Below are 18,243 nucleotides of genomic sequence, written 5' to 3'. Positions count from 1 at the left end.
CCAGCTTCTGGTGAGTCACCTACCCTGACCACTGAAAGCACTGGGACTGCACCAGTGTTACCGAGACCATTATTTTAGTTTACAGAGGGCTTGCATGGACAGAATGTCTCAATTCTGACCCCAGGATGTCTTTGAAGGTTAGGAAATGACTGTATTTTTCATTGTCCATCTGAGTACTGTTCCTGCATTAATATAAATCTCCATTACAGTATTTTTACACAGCTGACTCCTGTGAGATAGAATTATATTAAAAGTTGGGGGGGTCTCATTCAATTTAGGCAAGGAAGCAATCATTTGAATACTGATCTCCAACACCTGCAAAACTAGGTAGAAAAAAAAGGAGAACCTGTGTGCCTGCAGCATTCTGATCTGTTTCTGTGGCTGGTAAGAATACAGCTTGAGTCTATATTACTGGAAAAATAACATTGCCTAGAAAAGAGAAAAAAAAAAGGAAAAAAAAGCCATATTATCTTAACAAGTTACAAAGAAATTCTGAGCAATCTCACCTCTTATATCCTATGTCAGTTCTGATTGTGCTGTGTCAAGTTTTCAAAAAAAACCCCACAGACTTAAAAGTAGCAGTTTGAATTTTGATTAGAGCACTGTGATTGACCTGTCAGTGGTGATAGGTCTGCCATAAATCCTTTCCAGACTATCACGGGATTGGCATCATACACTGCAGTTACTGAATTTCAGGTGATACAGATCCCTCCTAGCCAGGAGCCCAGGCTGGATTTTGACACTGCACACCTCAACATCCAGGAGACTTTGACTCAGATTCACTTTTAGTGGATGCAGTGTAGGAAGCTTCCAGCTCTGGCTGGTAATGATGGAAATGCAGGTTGGATGCTGCTGTAGACACAGAGGCCAGTGCCCTGAGAAAGCAGGACAGGCTGCATTTCAGAATAGGGAACAGAGAGGAAGGGGGGAAAGCTCTTGATGTTCCCACATGCAGCCCAGGATGTGATGGTCAGAAAGCAGAACAATTACCAGCAGATTAAAACCTAGAGCCACGAAAGTGAATTTGCAGCTCAAGCAGTCTGTACAAGGAGATAATGATGCTAATTCCTGTGAGTAGTGAGCTGGATTCTGATCAACCCTGTGTAAGCAGGTGTTCTCCAGAGATAGCGAGGAGCAAAAAACAGGTTAATTACTATTTTTAGCAATGTAATAAGGACAGGCTGGACAAGTTAGCACTATATCCCTGATAAATATTAGATTGTGGGTTCTCAGGGAGCACAAACATCTGAGATGGTGACTACTAATAGAAAACTCTGCAGGAGCAGAACAAAAGCAGGTTTCATGCACAGAAGAACTTACTCAGCTCCTCACTGTGAGAATCAGGCTGATCCTATACCCTGCCATCTGTTCAGTGGCCTTCAGGTGCTCCAGAGCAATACTTGCCCTGGTGAGGGGCTCCTGTCTGTAAAACACCAGGGAAGACCTCCCCTCAGATCCAGTGCTACCTCTGGTACTCACTCCCAGAGCCAAGAAAGCAGATACCTCTCAATGGCACAAGAAATCCCATCCCATGCCTCCTCAGCTCAGTCATGGGTCAGGAGCAGGGAGAGAGAGACTGTTCCTCAAGTAGAGGAGGGGAGGGGAAGAAATAAGGCAAAACTGATGCAGATATACCGAATTGCTGAAGACTGCTTCTAGCCACCCAGCAGATTGGCTGTAGGACATCAGTGAGCAGGAAGACACAAAGGCTTAGGGACACCTCAGGGGGTGACAGATGTGCACTGAGGAGAACCTGGATGAGGAGCCTCAGAATGAAAATATGCGGGGTAAGTGTCCTCAAGAGAACAAGACCCTGACCACCAGCTGAATTAGAGTTGTGGCCAGGCAGTGAAGTTAGTGAGATGGAGGTAAAAATCCCTTTACCATGCTCTGTTCTTTTGTGTCTTTTGGTCACCTCTGAATAATTCAGAAGCTATGAAGAATTATTCATATCCCCACTCTGCACATTGTAATGCGTCTCCAGGATGGTGATGTCTTTCTCTATTACCTATTTGTCTTCACAGACTTAAGACACCCTGCCAAAATAGGGTCTTTCCTAAGATCAAGTTAACATGGGAGAAAAGCATGCTCCCTGGTTTTATTTTGCCTGGATTTCTTTTAGTAAATGGGAAAGAAAGAAGGCTGCTTATCTTTATTAAGTACTTCCTTGCTTAGAGAGAAATAAATACAGCTTTGTGACTCTAACATATCATCTGAGTGGGCTGAGCCTGAGGTGGCTTTTGCCATGTGCAGGGCAGTCTCTGTTCATGTCTAGAGCCCCCACAGTCACCTCCACAGCTCACAGATCAGTGGGGGAGACGAGGCTCTGAGACAGTGTTGTGGCATACAGCAAATCTTTTAAGGCAGGATAACTCTCTGCAACAGAATTTAATAACAAGTTACTTAGTACAAGTGTTTTATTCCTCATGTAATTTTATAGTTTCCCAGAATGTCACAAGCTGTAGTCCTGGCTAATGCATAGTCAGTTCAAGAGCAAGCTCTGGAGAGCTGCCTGCTAAGGTGATACTGGCTCCTGTTTATTTCTACTTGCTAAGCTGCATGACAAGAACCTTTACAATACCCCAAATCCTCACCTGATGGTTTCTTACTGCAGTTGACAGAGAGATGTTAGTCAGGCCTTGGAAGAAGTTTGGAAAACTGTTTCAAAAGACGTCTAATTTGAAACCAGTAATTATGAAAGTGTGAATGTTCTTACCTCCCTGATGGGATTCAAACTTGCAGAGAGGCTCTCTGCAGCCCAACAGTGCCAGTTCAGCTGAATGCCCCCAGTGATGGATCAGCTGCTTGCACTGCAAGACAGCCAAAGGTGGGACTGTGACTGCAGGCGTGGGCAGAAAGGCTGGTATTTTTTTGCGAAGGAAAGGAGAATTTGTGTTTTCCATCCTGAAATTCTTGACAGTGTTATTAGAGCAGGAGATGGATATAAGGAGCAGTGCATCATTCTGGTGGGGATTCAGCCTGTTGTTGTCATTCCCACAGTGTGCTGTGCTGCCTCTGATACGCAGCTCCCTCTCTGTCAATAAAAAGAAATATCCACCTGAAGTTTGTTGCCAATAGAGATTTTTTTAAAATTTGAATTTCTTATGGGTTTGCCATAGCTGTGCTCATTCTGTTTTGCTCTTTACTAAATTTTCTAAAAGACCTTGTTGACTCTCCATGAGTGTTTTTCTGAGTGGCTTTTCCAGTTCAAGGTCCCTATCAGGGGACTCTCAGAGAGATGCTCTGGCAGCAGAATAGCAAATTCTTATCATGTGAGATGCATAAGAATTAGAATTACTTAAGTTGTTTTCTAATGGCAGATTTTCCATCAAGAAATATAATTTTGAAAGCTAGACTTCCCATGGGAATATGTCAATTTACACAAAATGCCAAGGTCTTTTTCAGTCTGAGAGAAAATCAAAATGAAGTATTTTGGCCTTACTATGATGAAGCAGTGCTATAATTTACTTCATTTGCAACTATACTATGGTATATTTTACTGTAAAATTGACATGGAAACACTTTAATTTTAATTCCTTTACACAGAAGCATTTGCTCCCCAGCTGTTTTCCTACATAAGATTTTATTTCGAGGAAACTTCAGTTTTATTCTTGTTCATTCCAACACATGGATTGGAAACAAAAAGAAATCATGGAGTTCCCTGCAAAGCAGAAATTTGTAATGTTGTTCAGATCCAGCACCTATTGTGTACCACAGGCATTTGAAAGACCAACTGGTGTATGACAGGAGTACCACACAAAGCAAACAAATAGAAAACCCCAAGGGCTGAAATCTGTTCCCAGTAAATATTTGAGTAATTTGAAAGTATTCATCAACTGTATTCTGCCCATGAACTATTTGCAAACAGCCAACAAGTGCCAGATCTCACAAGCAAACTGTTCACTGCTGAGAGTTTGCCTCTTCACTGTGACAGAGATGTGTGTTACTAAGAAGCCAACTGTGCTTCTTACACAAGCTTTTAACCATAGCCACAGTAAAAGCTGTATGTGTGAGGAGCAGGACACTAGAGTATGATGGAAATTATATTTTGAAAACCTTGCTTAAATATTTCATCATAGAAATATTTACTGTCTTTTATTCAAAGATTTCCAAACTTGGTGAGCGTCATTACTTCCATTTTAGTAGCAGAATAAAAAGGCAAAAGGAGAAACTATAAAATTTATCTTTGATCCCATTGTAGATAAGATGAAGTGGGAATAGAATTAGCTCTTGAGATCCAGTTCCCAAGCCAGTATATATGAGATGATAAATTGGCCTTTATTTGTAATGGGTGTTAGTGTGGTGTTCATCACGGAAGGTGTTCATCACTGTATAACTCAAATAAATTCAGCTAAGCAGTTTCCATAGCAGATGTACAAAAGAGCATATACTCCTTCTTTCCTAGATGCTGAAAATGAGGCATAGATTACAAATTGTTTTGCAGCATTTGGGGCTGGCAGTGGAAAAGTGGCGGGAGGCTCACAGTGCTGCCTCAGCCTTTTCAGGCCTCCTGTCTCCTCATTTGTCTCTCTTATCATCGTCTCTAAATTCACCTTTAGAGCAACTGCCAAAACTACTTTGATTTCAAGATGTGCAAGCAGATAAAACATTCCACACTCTGAGGCTAAAAAAAGTGCCAAAACCCAACAAACCCCATCAGGGAAGCAGCTCATGAGGGCAGCTGGTGATGATTCCTCCTTGATTATTGCTTAAGGACCATTATTTGCAAGCGCCTCATCCCAAGAGATTTTTTTGGGAAAAGTCATGGGAGGAAGTGTTCCTGAAGAGGTGTCATCTGTCATGACAAGTTGCCTGTTCTGATGACCCTGGTGCTGAGATCACATTATGATGACTGATGAGGCCGTCTGTAGCAGTTAACTCAGCCATTTGTAATCATTTCTCTTACAGGCCTTTTGGTAATCACTTTGGGAAATTCTTATTTGAACAGTGCAGTTTCTGGGGGGAAGAAGAGCAAACCTATTTCTCCTGTTGCAGGGAAGGATTTAGACAGACATAAACTTGGGGAGAAATGAAAAAGAAAAAATCCACATAAAGTATCTGCCTGTTCTTCTAGATATTTCTGCACAGCTATTTTGTTTTATTTTTGTGTAGCTCACAGCCCCATCCACACACAAGCTCTGTTGCAAATGCTCAGAATTCCCCTTTCACAAGGCAGGGTGAAATCCTTTGACACAGACAGGGCTGGACCACCAGAAGTGGGGACTTCTGGGAAGAAGAAAACAGTAAAAATTGTTTTGTTTCCTAAACTCTACTACTACTTTGCAGTGTGAATTTGAACAGGTCATTTAATCCCATGGTTTCTTAGTATCCTTACACAAAAGAGGCATGTAATTTATATGCCCATTTTTTTTTCTGTGTAGTTCATGTCTTCTAATTTTTTTACAGTTCTTTATGGGCCAGCCCACCTCACCAGTTTTTCCCCAAAAGGAAGGCTGTTGCAGCATGTAGGAATATGTAAGAGAGACACCAGAAAGCTCCTGCTCTGTGTGACAGGCAGATGATGGTAACCTGCCTCTTCCTACTCACCTTAGACCATGTTTTGTTGCGTATTTGAACAGTTGTCTTTATACCAGAGGCCAAATACAAGCTTGAGCAGAACTTCACAGCAGCAAAATTGGCATCAGCAGAGAGAATCTTGGCCATCCTGCCCCATACACAGGGGGGGTACCTTGAGCTGGAGCTCCTTCTTTTATAAGCGCACATAACTGCTCTGCTCTGGGGCCATCCAGCAGGGGATGGAGGTGGCTGGTGGCATCAGCTACTTTACATCACTCACCTCTCCTAAGGGAATGCTGAGGGTCACTTACCTGTTAAGATCTTTGGAAAGCAGCCACACAGAACAAAATTATGTCAAGGAATCCAAAACATCCTAGAGAAATCAAGGGATCCTCAGAGATACTGCTTCTTATTTTAATTCAGCACCTGAAAAAGAGAATGACAAGCAATTTCCCTTTTACAATCTTTACTCATAGTCAATTTAGAGACGTCTTTGTGAGTGAAGACAGGAGTTTCTGATGCCTCACTCAGATGCTTTATGGCCTTCATTTTGGCAGCACTTACAGAACTTCCTTGAGCGGTACTTTCACATCTAAATACCCCACAGTTGTAGTCAGAGATGCTGTCCTTTACCTTAAGCAAAATTAAATGCTGCAGTGAAAATAGACAATATAAGCACATTGGCATCCTTCCCAGTAAAGGGAATATGAACTAGTTTTTATTGTTCCTGCCAAGACAGCTGTGTTTTAGATTGAAATAGTCATCACACCCTTTTTCTATTTCTAGAAATAATGCAGCTTGCCTACCAATAACAAATGTCTTGTATTTTCTCTGGTACCAAAACACCCTGAACTTTTCTTGCAACTCTGCAACATTATAGCTTAACAGAAGTGCCTAATGCAGCAAATAAATGGGTTTGGCCATGCAAATGGCAGGAAATTCTTTACTGTCACTTCTTCACAGTTGTGTCTGTTGTACACATAAGGGCTTCCTCTGATTCCTCTGAGTGTTCATTTTATGTTTTGATATGGTAGGTATAATTTAAAATCTTCTGCTCTTAAAATGTCATCTTTGGATTCAAAGATTTCAGATGGGATTTCAAATATTCATGGATTCAAAGATTTCAGGTATTCCATGGATAAAAAGTGGACAAGGCCTCTGCAGCTGTAGTGACCTTTCCACAGTTGTTCCCTCTGTCTTCATGATACAGCTGAGGCAAAGTGTCTGTGGGAAACATAATTTCATGATTTCTGCCTCTGTTGTACAGGAAATCTCCAGTTTTTAACTGAAGTTGCTGTATTTTATTTCCTTTGTTTGTGGCCTATTTTAGATGTGAAGTGGTGGGGATAACTTATTAAAAAAAAACCAAAAAGCCCCTGGATTTGTATTTCTATATGAAGAGCCATTATTGAGCCTTTTGCCAGGATTAACTTGCACATGTACTTGTGCAGTAAGCATAGAATTCCCCTCCTTTCACAGAAGCAATAATAGTAATAATGATAATAACAAGGAAACATAAGGCTGACTTATGCCACTGCTGCTGCTTTCTTCCAAATAACCAGTATTTACTGGCTGCCATTTCCTCCTGGCATTATTGAATGGTTCCAGGCAGCAAAACACAGCCAGCTTGCACCTAAGGTGGGTTTATGCCAGAGACTCTTCTGGACAAAGTCCCACACTCTTTGAGGAAGAAGGATTGTGCACACCTTCAAAATGCTTTTTTTTACCTTTTTTTTTTTTTTTTTTTTTTTTTTTTTTTTTTTTTTTTTTTTTTTTTTTTTTTTTTTTTTTCCCACAAAGAAAGAGATATGTGTAGCAGTATTATGGGCTACAGGGAAGGAGGATCCCCAGGCAAATCCAGGCAAATCAGGTGGACCAAAGTAAAGCTGCTTCCCAAATTAGCTCAGGCTGAACTTGGACCTTTAAACTGCAGTGAATAAAAGTTAAGTTTTCCCTTGTTATGTAATAGGTGTGTGAAACTGAACTGTTTCCTCTGTCCCTGCTATCCAAGCTCAGTGCTGCAGTGCAGTCAAAGAGAGGGTTGTAAATGCTCAGGTCATGTGTGACTGAGGATGGCTTTGACAGAGAGTGGAGGCATTTAGATGCTGTCTATGAAAGGAAAAATAAATGTTCCCTAAACTTTGTTATGAGTGTCTCCAGAGCCAGAGGTACTGACATGGCATGAAAGTGTGGGAGGAGAAGTGAATTACTACCTTTTTCATCCTGATCAAAGAAGTCTTTAAAAGGTGATGCAGGCTGCCTGCTCTGAGGGTGAAAGCCTTCCTGCAGACCAAAGATTCAGATCTTCAAAACCTTCAAATACTCATTTCTCCAGCATTTAAATGTTTGAGGAATTTTTGCATGTGTTTTTGTCCACTGACAAGAAGTACAGAGATGAAAAGAAGTGAGCACTGAATGCCACATCTTAAAGCATGAGACACAGATTTAAAATGCAGATGTTGAGGAAAAATATGAGCTTGTATTAAAATTTGCAGGGGGTGTGGGCCACTGAATACCTAAATATCTGCAGTTGTGTTAAAGTGATAACTGTTCAGTGGTGTTTTTGTGTGTATTCTGATTTAGAATGCAGTCAATGCAGCACAAAAAAAAAATAAAGAGCAGAGGGTTGTTTCTGGGTTTGTTTCTTTCTACTTCTTTAACCCCACTATTTAAAATTATATAGGAAGTGTGCTGATCTGATGAGACTCCATCTGGGTGTCTGTGTAGCTATGCAGAAGCCCAAGGTGAAGGCACTAAATGGTTTGAAGTCAGTGTGTACAATGAATTATTAAAACACTGTCAAAACAACAATTTCTTTTGCTTGAAAGTCTGGCCACTGTGGTTCTAAAGGTTTTGTTAGCTGGGTACAGAGCAGGGGAAAGTACAGAGTGCAGAGGGGTAGGACAAGACGTTCAGAGAGATGAACATTGGCAGTATGTGGGATCAGGACCCCAGGTGTGGAAGATGAGAACCACACTGGTATAGCAGATATACCAGCATAGTGATCATTTTGGCATGGTCTGGGAGGTGTGTATATATATATGTATATATAAAACACTCATACTGATGAGCAACTGCTCAAAAATCCTTTGGATGAAGAACACCTAAAGGAGGGGGCCAGTGCAGCAGGCTCCCAATGACCATGAATGGAGGAACTCTCTAATATTGACACACATACCAGACATTAATTCTGTCTCTCAGTTGTTTTTTTGGAAGTTTTTCTAAGCTACAGCACACAAATACCCCAGATGACAGTTGAAGGGTTGCTTTATTTCCACAGGTACAGAAAAATTCAGATATCTGCAACCTGAAGTACTTTAGTGTTCATGAGTAGAAAGGTTACCAATTCTGCAGATTTCTACCTGGCATTTTTCTACTGTTTGCAGTGTCTGGAGGTCTGTCTGTGCTGCAGGAAACAGCTAAACATGATTCCTTTTGGTTTTCACTGCATATCTGGTCAGTAATTCAGATGCATTTGTTATGAGTTCAAAGACAAGACAAGTGTTGCCCTGTGTTGAAACACCACAGCCCTACAAAATCATAACCCTAGTACTCCTTTTCCAGCTGTGGCCCTGAAATATCTAAAAGCTGATACGAAGAACAAGCATCCAAAATTCAGAAGATGTGTTTGCACATGGAGCTTTGCTGCTGCAGGGCGTTCTCCCCCAGTTTAGCTAAGCTGCAGACTAGGCAAGCCAGAGAAGCTCATCCCTGACACAGTCCTGCCAGCAGCGTCATCTTTTGAGGCTCTGAACCAGAGTTAAGAGCAGTTCAATTACTGACACTCAATCCTTTGTTTTCTCTGTGTTGCCCACAAAGGTGCTTAATTGTGCTGTAAAAGATTATTACAGCAAAACTCAGCCTGAAGTTGGATTTTTTAAAGGTTTCTTGTGCGCACACAAATGAGTAACACCATTGAGCCATTCCTAGCCTGGTCTGTAATTGAGGCCCTGAGCTCTTTATCAGTGAATCATGGCTCTTTTGTGGGGTCTTACTGGGCAGGTCTTTGGCAGCTGCAGAGCACCTGAGATGCAGCAGTATGCTCTAGATGGCAGTACATTTTTAAACTGTATTAGTTGTTATAAGCTTGGTCATCTTAATTGGTTTATTTTAATGCTCTTTGTATGGAAAATGTGGATTATTTCTTCTCCTGCAATGAGCAGCAGGACATTATACCTAGTTAATATTTCCCTATTGCAATGTCTTGATCAAATTGCAGTTTGGGTGTTTCGTGTTCCTCTCCCTCCAGATCCAAGGGTTCCACTGATCAGGCCACATCTCCCAGACTTAGCACATTCTCTCCTTGCATCAATAAATGTTTATGGGTCATGTTTGGCAGAGGAACTGCCTTGTCAGTAGAAAAAGAATGGAGCTGTGAAGTGTCTACTTGCTGATTAATCAGTCATGATGCATTTGGGTTTTTTCAATAAAAGTTGTTAATATTCCAGTTGAAAAGGATATGGGGAAAAGTACATGGCTAACATAAAGGGTTTAAAAGAAAATTTTAAAATTTTAAGAGTTTAATTTTTTTTCAATAAAAATGTAATATTCCAGTTGAAAAGGAGATAGGAAAAGTACGTGGCTAACATAAAAGGTTTAAAAGAAAATTTTAAATTTTAATTTGGGTTTTTTCAATAAAAAGTTAATATTCCAGTTGAAAAGGGGATGGGGAAAAGTACATGGCTGACATAAAGGGTTTAAAAGAAAATTTTAAATGAGGCTTACAAAAGAAAAAAAAAAAAGTCAGGGTCAGAAGGATAACCCAGTGGTTGAGTTAATACAGTGTTAGAGACACGCGCTTTATGTACAGGAAGTGTGTGCTATTCCCAAATTTACTCATCAAGCACCTGCCAGTCAACATTGTTGATCACTCCTGTGCCTCATGCAGACTGAATTCACAATCCACAGGTCTGCTACAGCCCACAAAATGAAAATTCCCTCTCTGTAACAATCCAGCACAGTTTTTGTGGCATACACGCTGTAGTTTATTTGCACTCATCAGGCTTTGGGTATGACATAAAATCATTGTAACATAATGCATTATTAAATATATTTTCCAGCTGAAAAAGATAAACTTGACAGACTGTCAGTGAACATTTTCATACTGTAGAAAAGGTTAGTGAAAAAAACCCTGGAGTACATCCACCTATTAATGTAAAAAAAGCTGAGCAACTACTCAGAGCAGAAACTGCATGCAAAGAGCTTGCCCTCTGCCTTGTCCACCATAAACAGAATTTTCATTTTAATGCTAAATTTCATTTAGACAATGATTTGTATGAGCATGGTTGAGTGTATGGATTATTCACAAAGCATTTACTTGGGCTGTTTGTTGGGTTTGGTGTTGCTTGGTCACCTCAATATAATGTGGTTTTTGCACTTTCATGGGTGACTGAGTATGTTTGTAGATGGGAAGAGGGGGAAAATGAAAGCTTCTAAATGGTGTGAGTACTGTTAGTGTGATTGTGGGGATCAGTTGTGAATTTGAGAGGGAATTCTCAGGAGATCTTTTCTAGTCATGGATGGAAGGATACCCTCCAAAAAAAAAACCAAAAAAAAGAAACCAAGAACTTCTGTGGAGGTAGGAGCTCAGCAATCCTTTATCAAGGCCTCTGGAATTTACATTTCCAGCTGAGCAGAGGCAAGCCCAAACATCCTGCTGGTCACAGCCAGCCCAGTCGTACTGAAGGCAGGGTCCTGAGAGCTCTTTTGCAAGATCAAGGTGTTTGGCTTCAGGATCCTGCAGTGTTGGATCTCCCTCTTCCCAAGGATGCCTTTGGCCTGCCTCTGGCTCACAGGAGAAGTCTGCAGAGGTTTCCTTACCTGGGGCAGTCGGTTCTCTGTAAGATTTTTTGTTTTAATCAAATGAAGTTGCCTTGGTTCTGAGTAGTTTAGTCCTTCTTTTTGTTAATAGTGGAAAGATAACTGCATATTATCCTCTCTGTGGAAAATTGCTACCTTTTACTTAGAACTGGAATAACCTTTTCTGAAATGCCAGGCTTTCCCAGAGACTGGAAAATCCAGATTTTAATGTTGTAATATCCTTTCTGTGGAAAATCTCTACCTTTTTCTTAGAACTGGAATAACCTTTTCTGAAATGTCAGGCTTTCCCAGAAATTGCAAAATCCAGATCATAATGGTGGCTGTTTCTAAACATGTTATTGTAATAATTACTAGGAACTACTCTGTTGATGGCTGTTATAAATTAGAGCAAAAAATTCTACTAATGTTGACTTTTGATTTCCACACAAACAAACATGAGGGATTTTGAGATATTCTTTTAGATGTAGATGTAGCTGAAAGTACATGTTGATCTCAGTTATTATCTTACACATCTGTGGCAACTCTGAAATCTAGAGGACAGGTACATGCTGGCCTGTCACCTCAGATTTACCACTGAGAAACTGCAAGTAATACAGCTCAGCACAGTGAGAGAGCTGAGTAATCAAGCAATATCCAAAGGGAGCAATAAGCAATATTTGGTTACATGGTGGAGCTTGAGTGTTTTGGTAAAAATTCATCTACATTTCTGCACTACATTAATCTCTAGAAAATTACATATGTTAATTGCGGCGGATATTCCTTCCTCCAGAGAAGACAAAAAAGGGAGGAAATCCTGTTTGTTTAAAAATTACTCATGTAGAAAGCTTTTCTTGTTGTTCCATTTCTAAGTGAACATCAAGGGTTTCTCTATTAAAGAGGTATTTTTCATTAAAATAATACATAAATATTTTATTTAATTAATTTGTAGCCTTAAGGCTTGACTTCAGCACACATAAACCATTTTCTATTTTTTTTTCCCCAAACTCCCGGTGAACTGACTGGATTTTACATCCCCTAAGGAGATACCTTTGCACAAGTTTAAAAAACAGAAATGTCAAACGTTCTCTGCAGGTGCATGTTTCTTGCTGTGATGGAGCACCTAGGGCCAGGATTTGGTCCTGGTATGTCTTCAGGCAGGAATATAAAAGAAACCTCTCTTGTACCTCAGCATATGTCTGGCTACTAAAAATGGAGTTGTCAGCTTCCAGTTGCCAATCCATTAATTTTTTTTTTTTAAGGTTAGGGTTACTTTTGACAAGTGACAGAGTACCCTGATACAAACAACTGGAATTGGAGGTTAGCATATCTAAAAACAAGGAGATACATTTTCTCAATGACTTTTGGCTTAAACTGAATTATTTTGGAGAGGAAAAAAACCCTTTATTTTGTTAAAGGGCTAGACTGTGGTCCATGTTTGCATTGCCCTTGCTGAACAAAAAGTATTTATTTAGCTGAAATGGTCTCCCATTATTATCTTTCTCAATGTAAAATGCCCTGAAGGTGGAAGAGGAAAGGTCTCTCCTTTTCCCAGCTAAAGCTGATGCTTAAATCAAATCATTCCTCACTGTGAAGAGTGGCCTCTTGGCTATACAAAAACCTTTTACCCAGCATCTTTCGTGGAAGATAACTTAATTGGGAAAGATTCATAACTTCTGATACAATCTTCTTGTCTTCAAGTTCAGACCAATAGCCCAAACAAATAATTTGAGATGAAGTTCCAAAATTAACCCCAAAGAATATGGGATAAAATAAGTTCTAAGGTTAAAATGAATTGGACTGAATCCATTCCATTCCTTAAAAATAAAGGAAAAACTTTCAATTTTTTGTATTATCTCTTACTGACCTCTTGCTGCTGAGGGAAGGTTCAGGTGCCTGGCCTGCCTTGTCTTCTCTGCTCAGATGTTCAATCTCATTTTTTATCTCAATTCACTGCATTTATTGGTTCCAGTGGGAACATTTCCACTTAGCAGAGGCTGAAGGTAGGCAGGAATTCTGAAGAATGCAATAGGGAGAGGCATTTTTTGGAATGTGAGAAGTGCCAGGGAATTTGGAGTACTGCAGCAATCAGCTGTGGTGCTGATCCTGTGGCAGTGATTCCCAGGTAAGGCTGGTCAGGGTAGGTGAAGAGATTTAATTTTAAATTCTGTGACTGAAGCATTAGGGAGAGAAATGCACCTCAGTGACTTTCTCTCAGATTATTTTGCCATGGGAGCAGAGGTGGGAAGTAGGTCAGTTTTTTAAGGTTTTTGTGAAGTTTTCAAAGGATTGCAGCACAAGGTCTTGGCTCTCTGGTAGCACTAAATGAGTGACGTCTGCAGGCATTTGGGTCTGTTTGGGGTAAAGGAGCCCCACGGTTCTTGTCTGGGGGAGATCTCTGATCTGGGATCAGGATATTAAGCTATTCCCTCTTTTGGAGAGGCACTGGGTACATAACAGATGTATATAACAGATGTTATATAATGGGGATATTGATATTGGTCAGACATCTCACACGAGGCAAAACGCTCATGGCTTTCAAAACCAGCTTACTTCAGGAGCTCATTTTTTATTAATATTCTTCTTTTCTTTATTATTTTATAGTAGCATCAAAGTGAAGCACATTTGTAGGGAAAAAAAAAATCTGCTTTTAGCAGCTATTTTAACTGTTGTAATAAAACCTGACATTATTTTCCACAACCAGCTTTATCAGGGGCTACTGGAAAACGTGTCTTGATGTTAGGGAGGAAAAGCCAATATAAAGATTATTCCATGGTTCCTTATCTCTTCATCAATGACAGCTGCAGGCAGCATACCAGGTTTTCTGCCTCCCTTCACAAATCCCTGGCCTGATCCTCTGTGTAGCCACATTCTAGGCAACAATAAGGGGGTGTTTAGTTATGGCACTTTAACTTAGCATAGAGACCAGCTTTAATTGTGCCATTAGGGATATTCTTTTATTGCCACTCAAGAATGTCTTACAATACAGTGTGAAGTTCATTTTTATCTTGAAGATTATTGCTCTAAGCAAGGACTAAGAGTTACAGCTCTTACATAAAAGTGGTTATTTTTCTCTTGGTTGTGCTATAGTTGCTCAGTTACAAGAGTGTGCTAAAAAGGAGATTGCACTGACAACAAGATAGGGCACAACTGATACCTGGTATTTAAGCTTCTGATAAGTCCCTCTGAAATTTTCCAGTTTTTCTTTGGTGGAAGTGGGAAGTAAAATTTTTTACAAAATCAAAGCAGTGTTTTCCCCAAGACTTCAGGCATTTACTTTGTTTACTGCTATTCTCTTAAATATGCCCTTTTTATGGCTTCTGTAGAGAAATCAGAAATCCAGAAGTTTGGGGTTTTTTTCCCATCAAGCAAATCTCCCAAACACAAGTTTTTCCTGACTGTATTTCTACACATTTAAATCCTACCTTTTTTCTGAAGATCTCAAAAAATGAGACCCATATCTTCAGAAAACCCAACTTAAACATTCACAGGGAAAATTTGTACTTTGAAAGCTTGCAGAATTACACTTTGCTCATTGATCTTGTGTGTTATTTCAGACACTGTTTCTCTTTACAACTCTAATGTTATCGAGGTCTTGCAGAGTTAGTGTGGGTTTGTACAGAACTTGCCTGTAGTATTTGGATCACCAAAAGAATCTTTGAGATGCATGGGGTTGTTGAATACAAGTTGGGTAAATGTTTTGTTCCATGTACAAGATCTCCTTGTGCTAGCAGAACTTAAAAAAACCTCCCAAATTAGGGGACAGAAAGGTCAAAGAGAACTTAGAATCAGTGTGAGATGATACACTTGCTAAATTTTCTAGATGATTTTGCACTATAAAACAACAACTGTCCTGTATCCCTCTGCATGCATGTATCAGGAAGGAAGAACCAACCAAGAAGTAGCTGAAAATTGGTGCTTATTGCATATGGTCAATAAAGCTTCTTAAGTTCTTTGCACTTGACGTGTGGCATGCAAACAGCTACATCATATCTAATGGGCTTTTCTTTCTTGGCTTCCTTTTTTTAATGAAAGGTCCAAGCCCTTTGGATCACACAGCAAGAAGCCCTTCTCTTCCTCCTGGCTACTCTGCTTGGAACCTGACCTGGGTCATGAGAGATACATCCCCTTTCTTCACCCACAGAGGACGACACAGTGAGTAGCATGAATATGTTATCCTCAAGAGGCTGCAACTCCCTGCCTAAGGTTTTGGTGCAATACTGGAGTAAAGCAACACAAGTCAAATGTTTCATGGTAAAATATCCATACTGGCAGCATCTGAGGGCACTAGAAAGCCTCGGTGCCTGTTACCAGCTCCCCCAACTTGCCCAAGGGCCCAGGAGTCCCATTTCAGCCCAGCCCAGCCTGAGGTCATTGCCATCTCTATGGAGGTGCCTGGGCTGCCCCAGCCTGCCCTGCTCCCTCAAAAACAAGGGCCCAGACTGTAATAATTGAGTGGGATGTTGAAATTCACCAATATTACAAAGAGAGGAGCTGTGTACTGAACTTTTTGCTTCTCGTCTCCTTTTCTAACATCCATCCCTTCCAAAATCAGAGAATGTGTTTTCATCTGTTCTCAGGTATGACCTATCCATGGCCATCCCACTGTGAAGTACGATGGCTGTAGTCAGGACTGGACTGCACAAGGCAATATCTAACGTGCAATCCAGAAAGTGACTGCAGTAGAATATATCTACTATATATCTACTACCAGTCTCTATGCAGGGAGATAAGGTGCTGAGAGGCTAATAAGATTTACTCACCCCAAGCCTGTAATTATCTGCTTGAGGGAAAAGTTTGACCTACCTATATGAAGGAGCCCCATATTTCTTCAAATTTATGTTGCAGCCTTTTATGTGGGCAATATATATTCTTTCCACTGGCATACAATATCTGCTCCTAGCTGTTGTATCTGCTTGAGTGATGAGGACACACCAATTTCATTTTGGAAGCAACAGTAGTACAATCTTTTTTTCCCTTACTTGGTTTTCTCAGAAGTTGCAAGAATGATTTTTAATTTATCCTTTATTACTTCTTCCTAAACTCTTTCTGTTTCTCAGTAATACTATTCTAAGGGAAGGCTTTGTTCTTAAAAGCTAAGAGCACTGATTTCATCTGACAGGATCACATGGAGATAAATGTACTGCATCTCAGCAGAAATGATTTATGATGATTTTAGCTGATTGCCCAAGACCAAATCCTACCATATTCCAACCATCTGTTTTGCAAGAAAAGGCAGGAATTTGATGAGGTGTTACACAAAATACAGTGTTCACTCAGGACAACTATAAACTGTTTTCTCCCTCAGTAGGTGTAATTTAGGACATGCACCTTGAAATTTTGAGAATCTTGAAGAGAGGCAGGAATAATTTGCTTTTTCTATTTTTTCTAGCTTTGCAATTTAACATTTACAAAAATTTAAATTAAAGGGCACTAGCCTTTAATTAGTAGCCTTGGAAGGCACACATTTCAGCCTGGAACACCCCATAGCATCACTGTACAGACACTTCCTGCCACTTGAGATGTGCAGCCCCCAGAGAACTGATGTGTGTATGCAGCACAGCCCATAGTCATAGCCTAAAACTGAGGACACTTCTTAAAGCTTCTATTCCTCTGCATGCCTTCAGCTTAGCCACTGGCATGTTAATTAGTAAACTTCCCTGGGAGCTGATTTCTGTTCAGAGCTGCTCTATGATAGGGTGGACAGCTCCTTTCAGTGGCTGATTACTGGCCCTGGGTCTGCATGGCTCTCTGAAGGTCATGCAGGGACTCAGCAGAATGAGGAAGAAGACAAAGTTAGACCATCCAAGCTCTAGGTGAGTACTCCTGTCCCAGGACCCAGCCTTCTGATTAGTGGTTAATCCAAATTCACACAATAAATTATAAGCAGAAATAAAACCCACCAGCCTTTTACTACTAGAGTGATTTCTTCCATCATTTTTCCTTACTGCTCCTAGCATGACTGATTATGAAATGCTCAATAGCTTCTATCACAACTTTGTTTGCCTAATCATCTGATGGGACCCATCTAATTAACTGGTGACATTGCTGGAGTGGGGCAATATTAGTTATCTTAATTACACTTTCTCTGTGTTCCGCCGTTGGAGAAACCTCTGATTGAAAGAGCGAGTAAATTGATACGTGGTGTCCTTCTTCCTCTACCAAACTAAGTTCTCTTCTCTGTTGCTCAGAATTAGAAATTCTGACAGATTCTCTCTGGTAGTTCTGGCAGGAACACTGCCTGATGCTATCTTTGAAATCACAGGCAGCAATCCCAAAAGATAATCGCTGGCACAAGAAGATAATGGAGCGGTGCATTCACAAGAATTTTTTACTGTTTTGTCTAGAGATTTTTTTACATTTGTCTCAATCCAAGCATTGATTAATCACCAGTCATCTCAGAGATGCAAAATCCACCTGCCTTTCAGAAAATCGCATGTGAAGTCAAAATTATCTGGGAATTCAACCTGTGAGGCAGGAAGAGACTTTAAATCTCCAAATTTTTTATATCTTTTTGTTCTCAAGAGGTATACTCAGACTGTTTCCTGTGGCTAGAACAAATTTTAATGCATTTGGCATATGTGGACTTATGGTAGCATATTAATCTCCCATTTGCAGATCTGATGGATCTCTGTCCTGAGGCTTACATGATTAACTGCACCCAGCCACATATTTCATTTCTTGTCCTGGCTGGTTGAATGTTAATTTTCTCTTCTGTGCAGGTATTCTATAAGAAATCAATTGTCCACTACATAAAATCTTATAAGCTTGTGTAATAGGGGTTCCAGATGACAGCTGCCCCTCTGGACCTTCATGCAGTTAACACATCCCTCTCTGCCCCATCCTCTCCATGTCCCTGGCCCAACCAACAACCCTGCATCTGGAGCATGATCCTGGCAGGGTGTGGTGGCAACTGTGGAAAGAGCTATT

The 18,243-nt window shown here is 40.4% G+C and overlaps 1 protein-coding gene across 2 annotated transcripts in view; it reads left to right on the top strand.

Moving 5' to 3' along the window:
- ALK (ALK receptor tyrosine kinase) overlaps window positions 1-18,243 on the top strand; it is a 307,510-nt gene that overhangs the window by 66,878 nt on the left and 222,389 nt on the right. For both annotated transcript variants that reach the window (XM_071423517.1, XM_071423510.1), the window contains exon 2: window positions 15,349-15,468. In XM_071423517.1, coding sequence (XP_071279618.1) covers window positions 15,349-15,468 — 120 coding nt within the window. The remainder of the gene's footprint in view (window positions 1-15,348; window positions 15,469-18,243) is intronic.

This window comes from Agelaius tricolor, unplaced genomic scaffold, assembly GCF_023055355.1.
Source record: "Agelaius tricolor isolate 1412-34295 unplaced genomic scaffold, bAgeTri1.0.p SCAF_1, whole genome shotgun sequence".
NCBI classification, from domain to species: domain Eukaryota; kingdom Metazoa; phylum Chordata; class Aves; order Passeriformes; family Icteridae; genus Agelaius; species Agelaius tricolor.
This window is presented reverse-complemented; position numbering and strand designations above follow the sequence as displayed.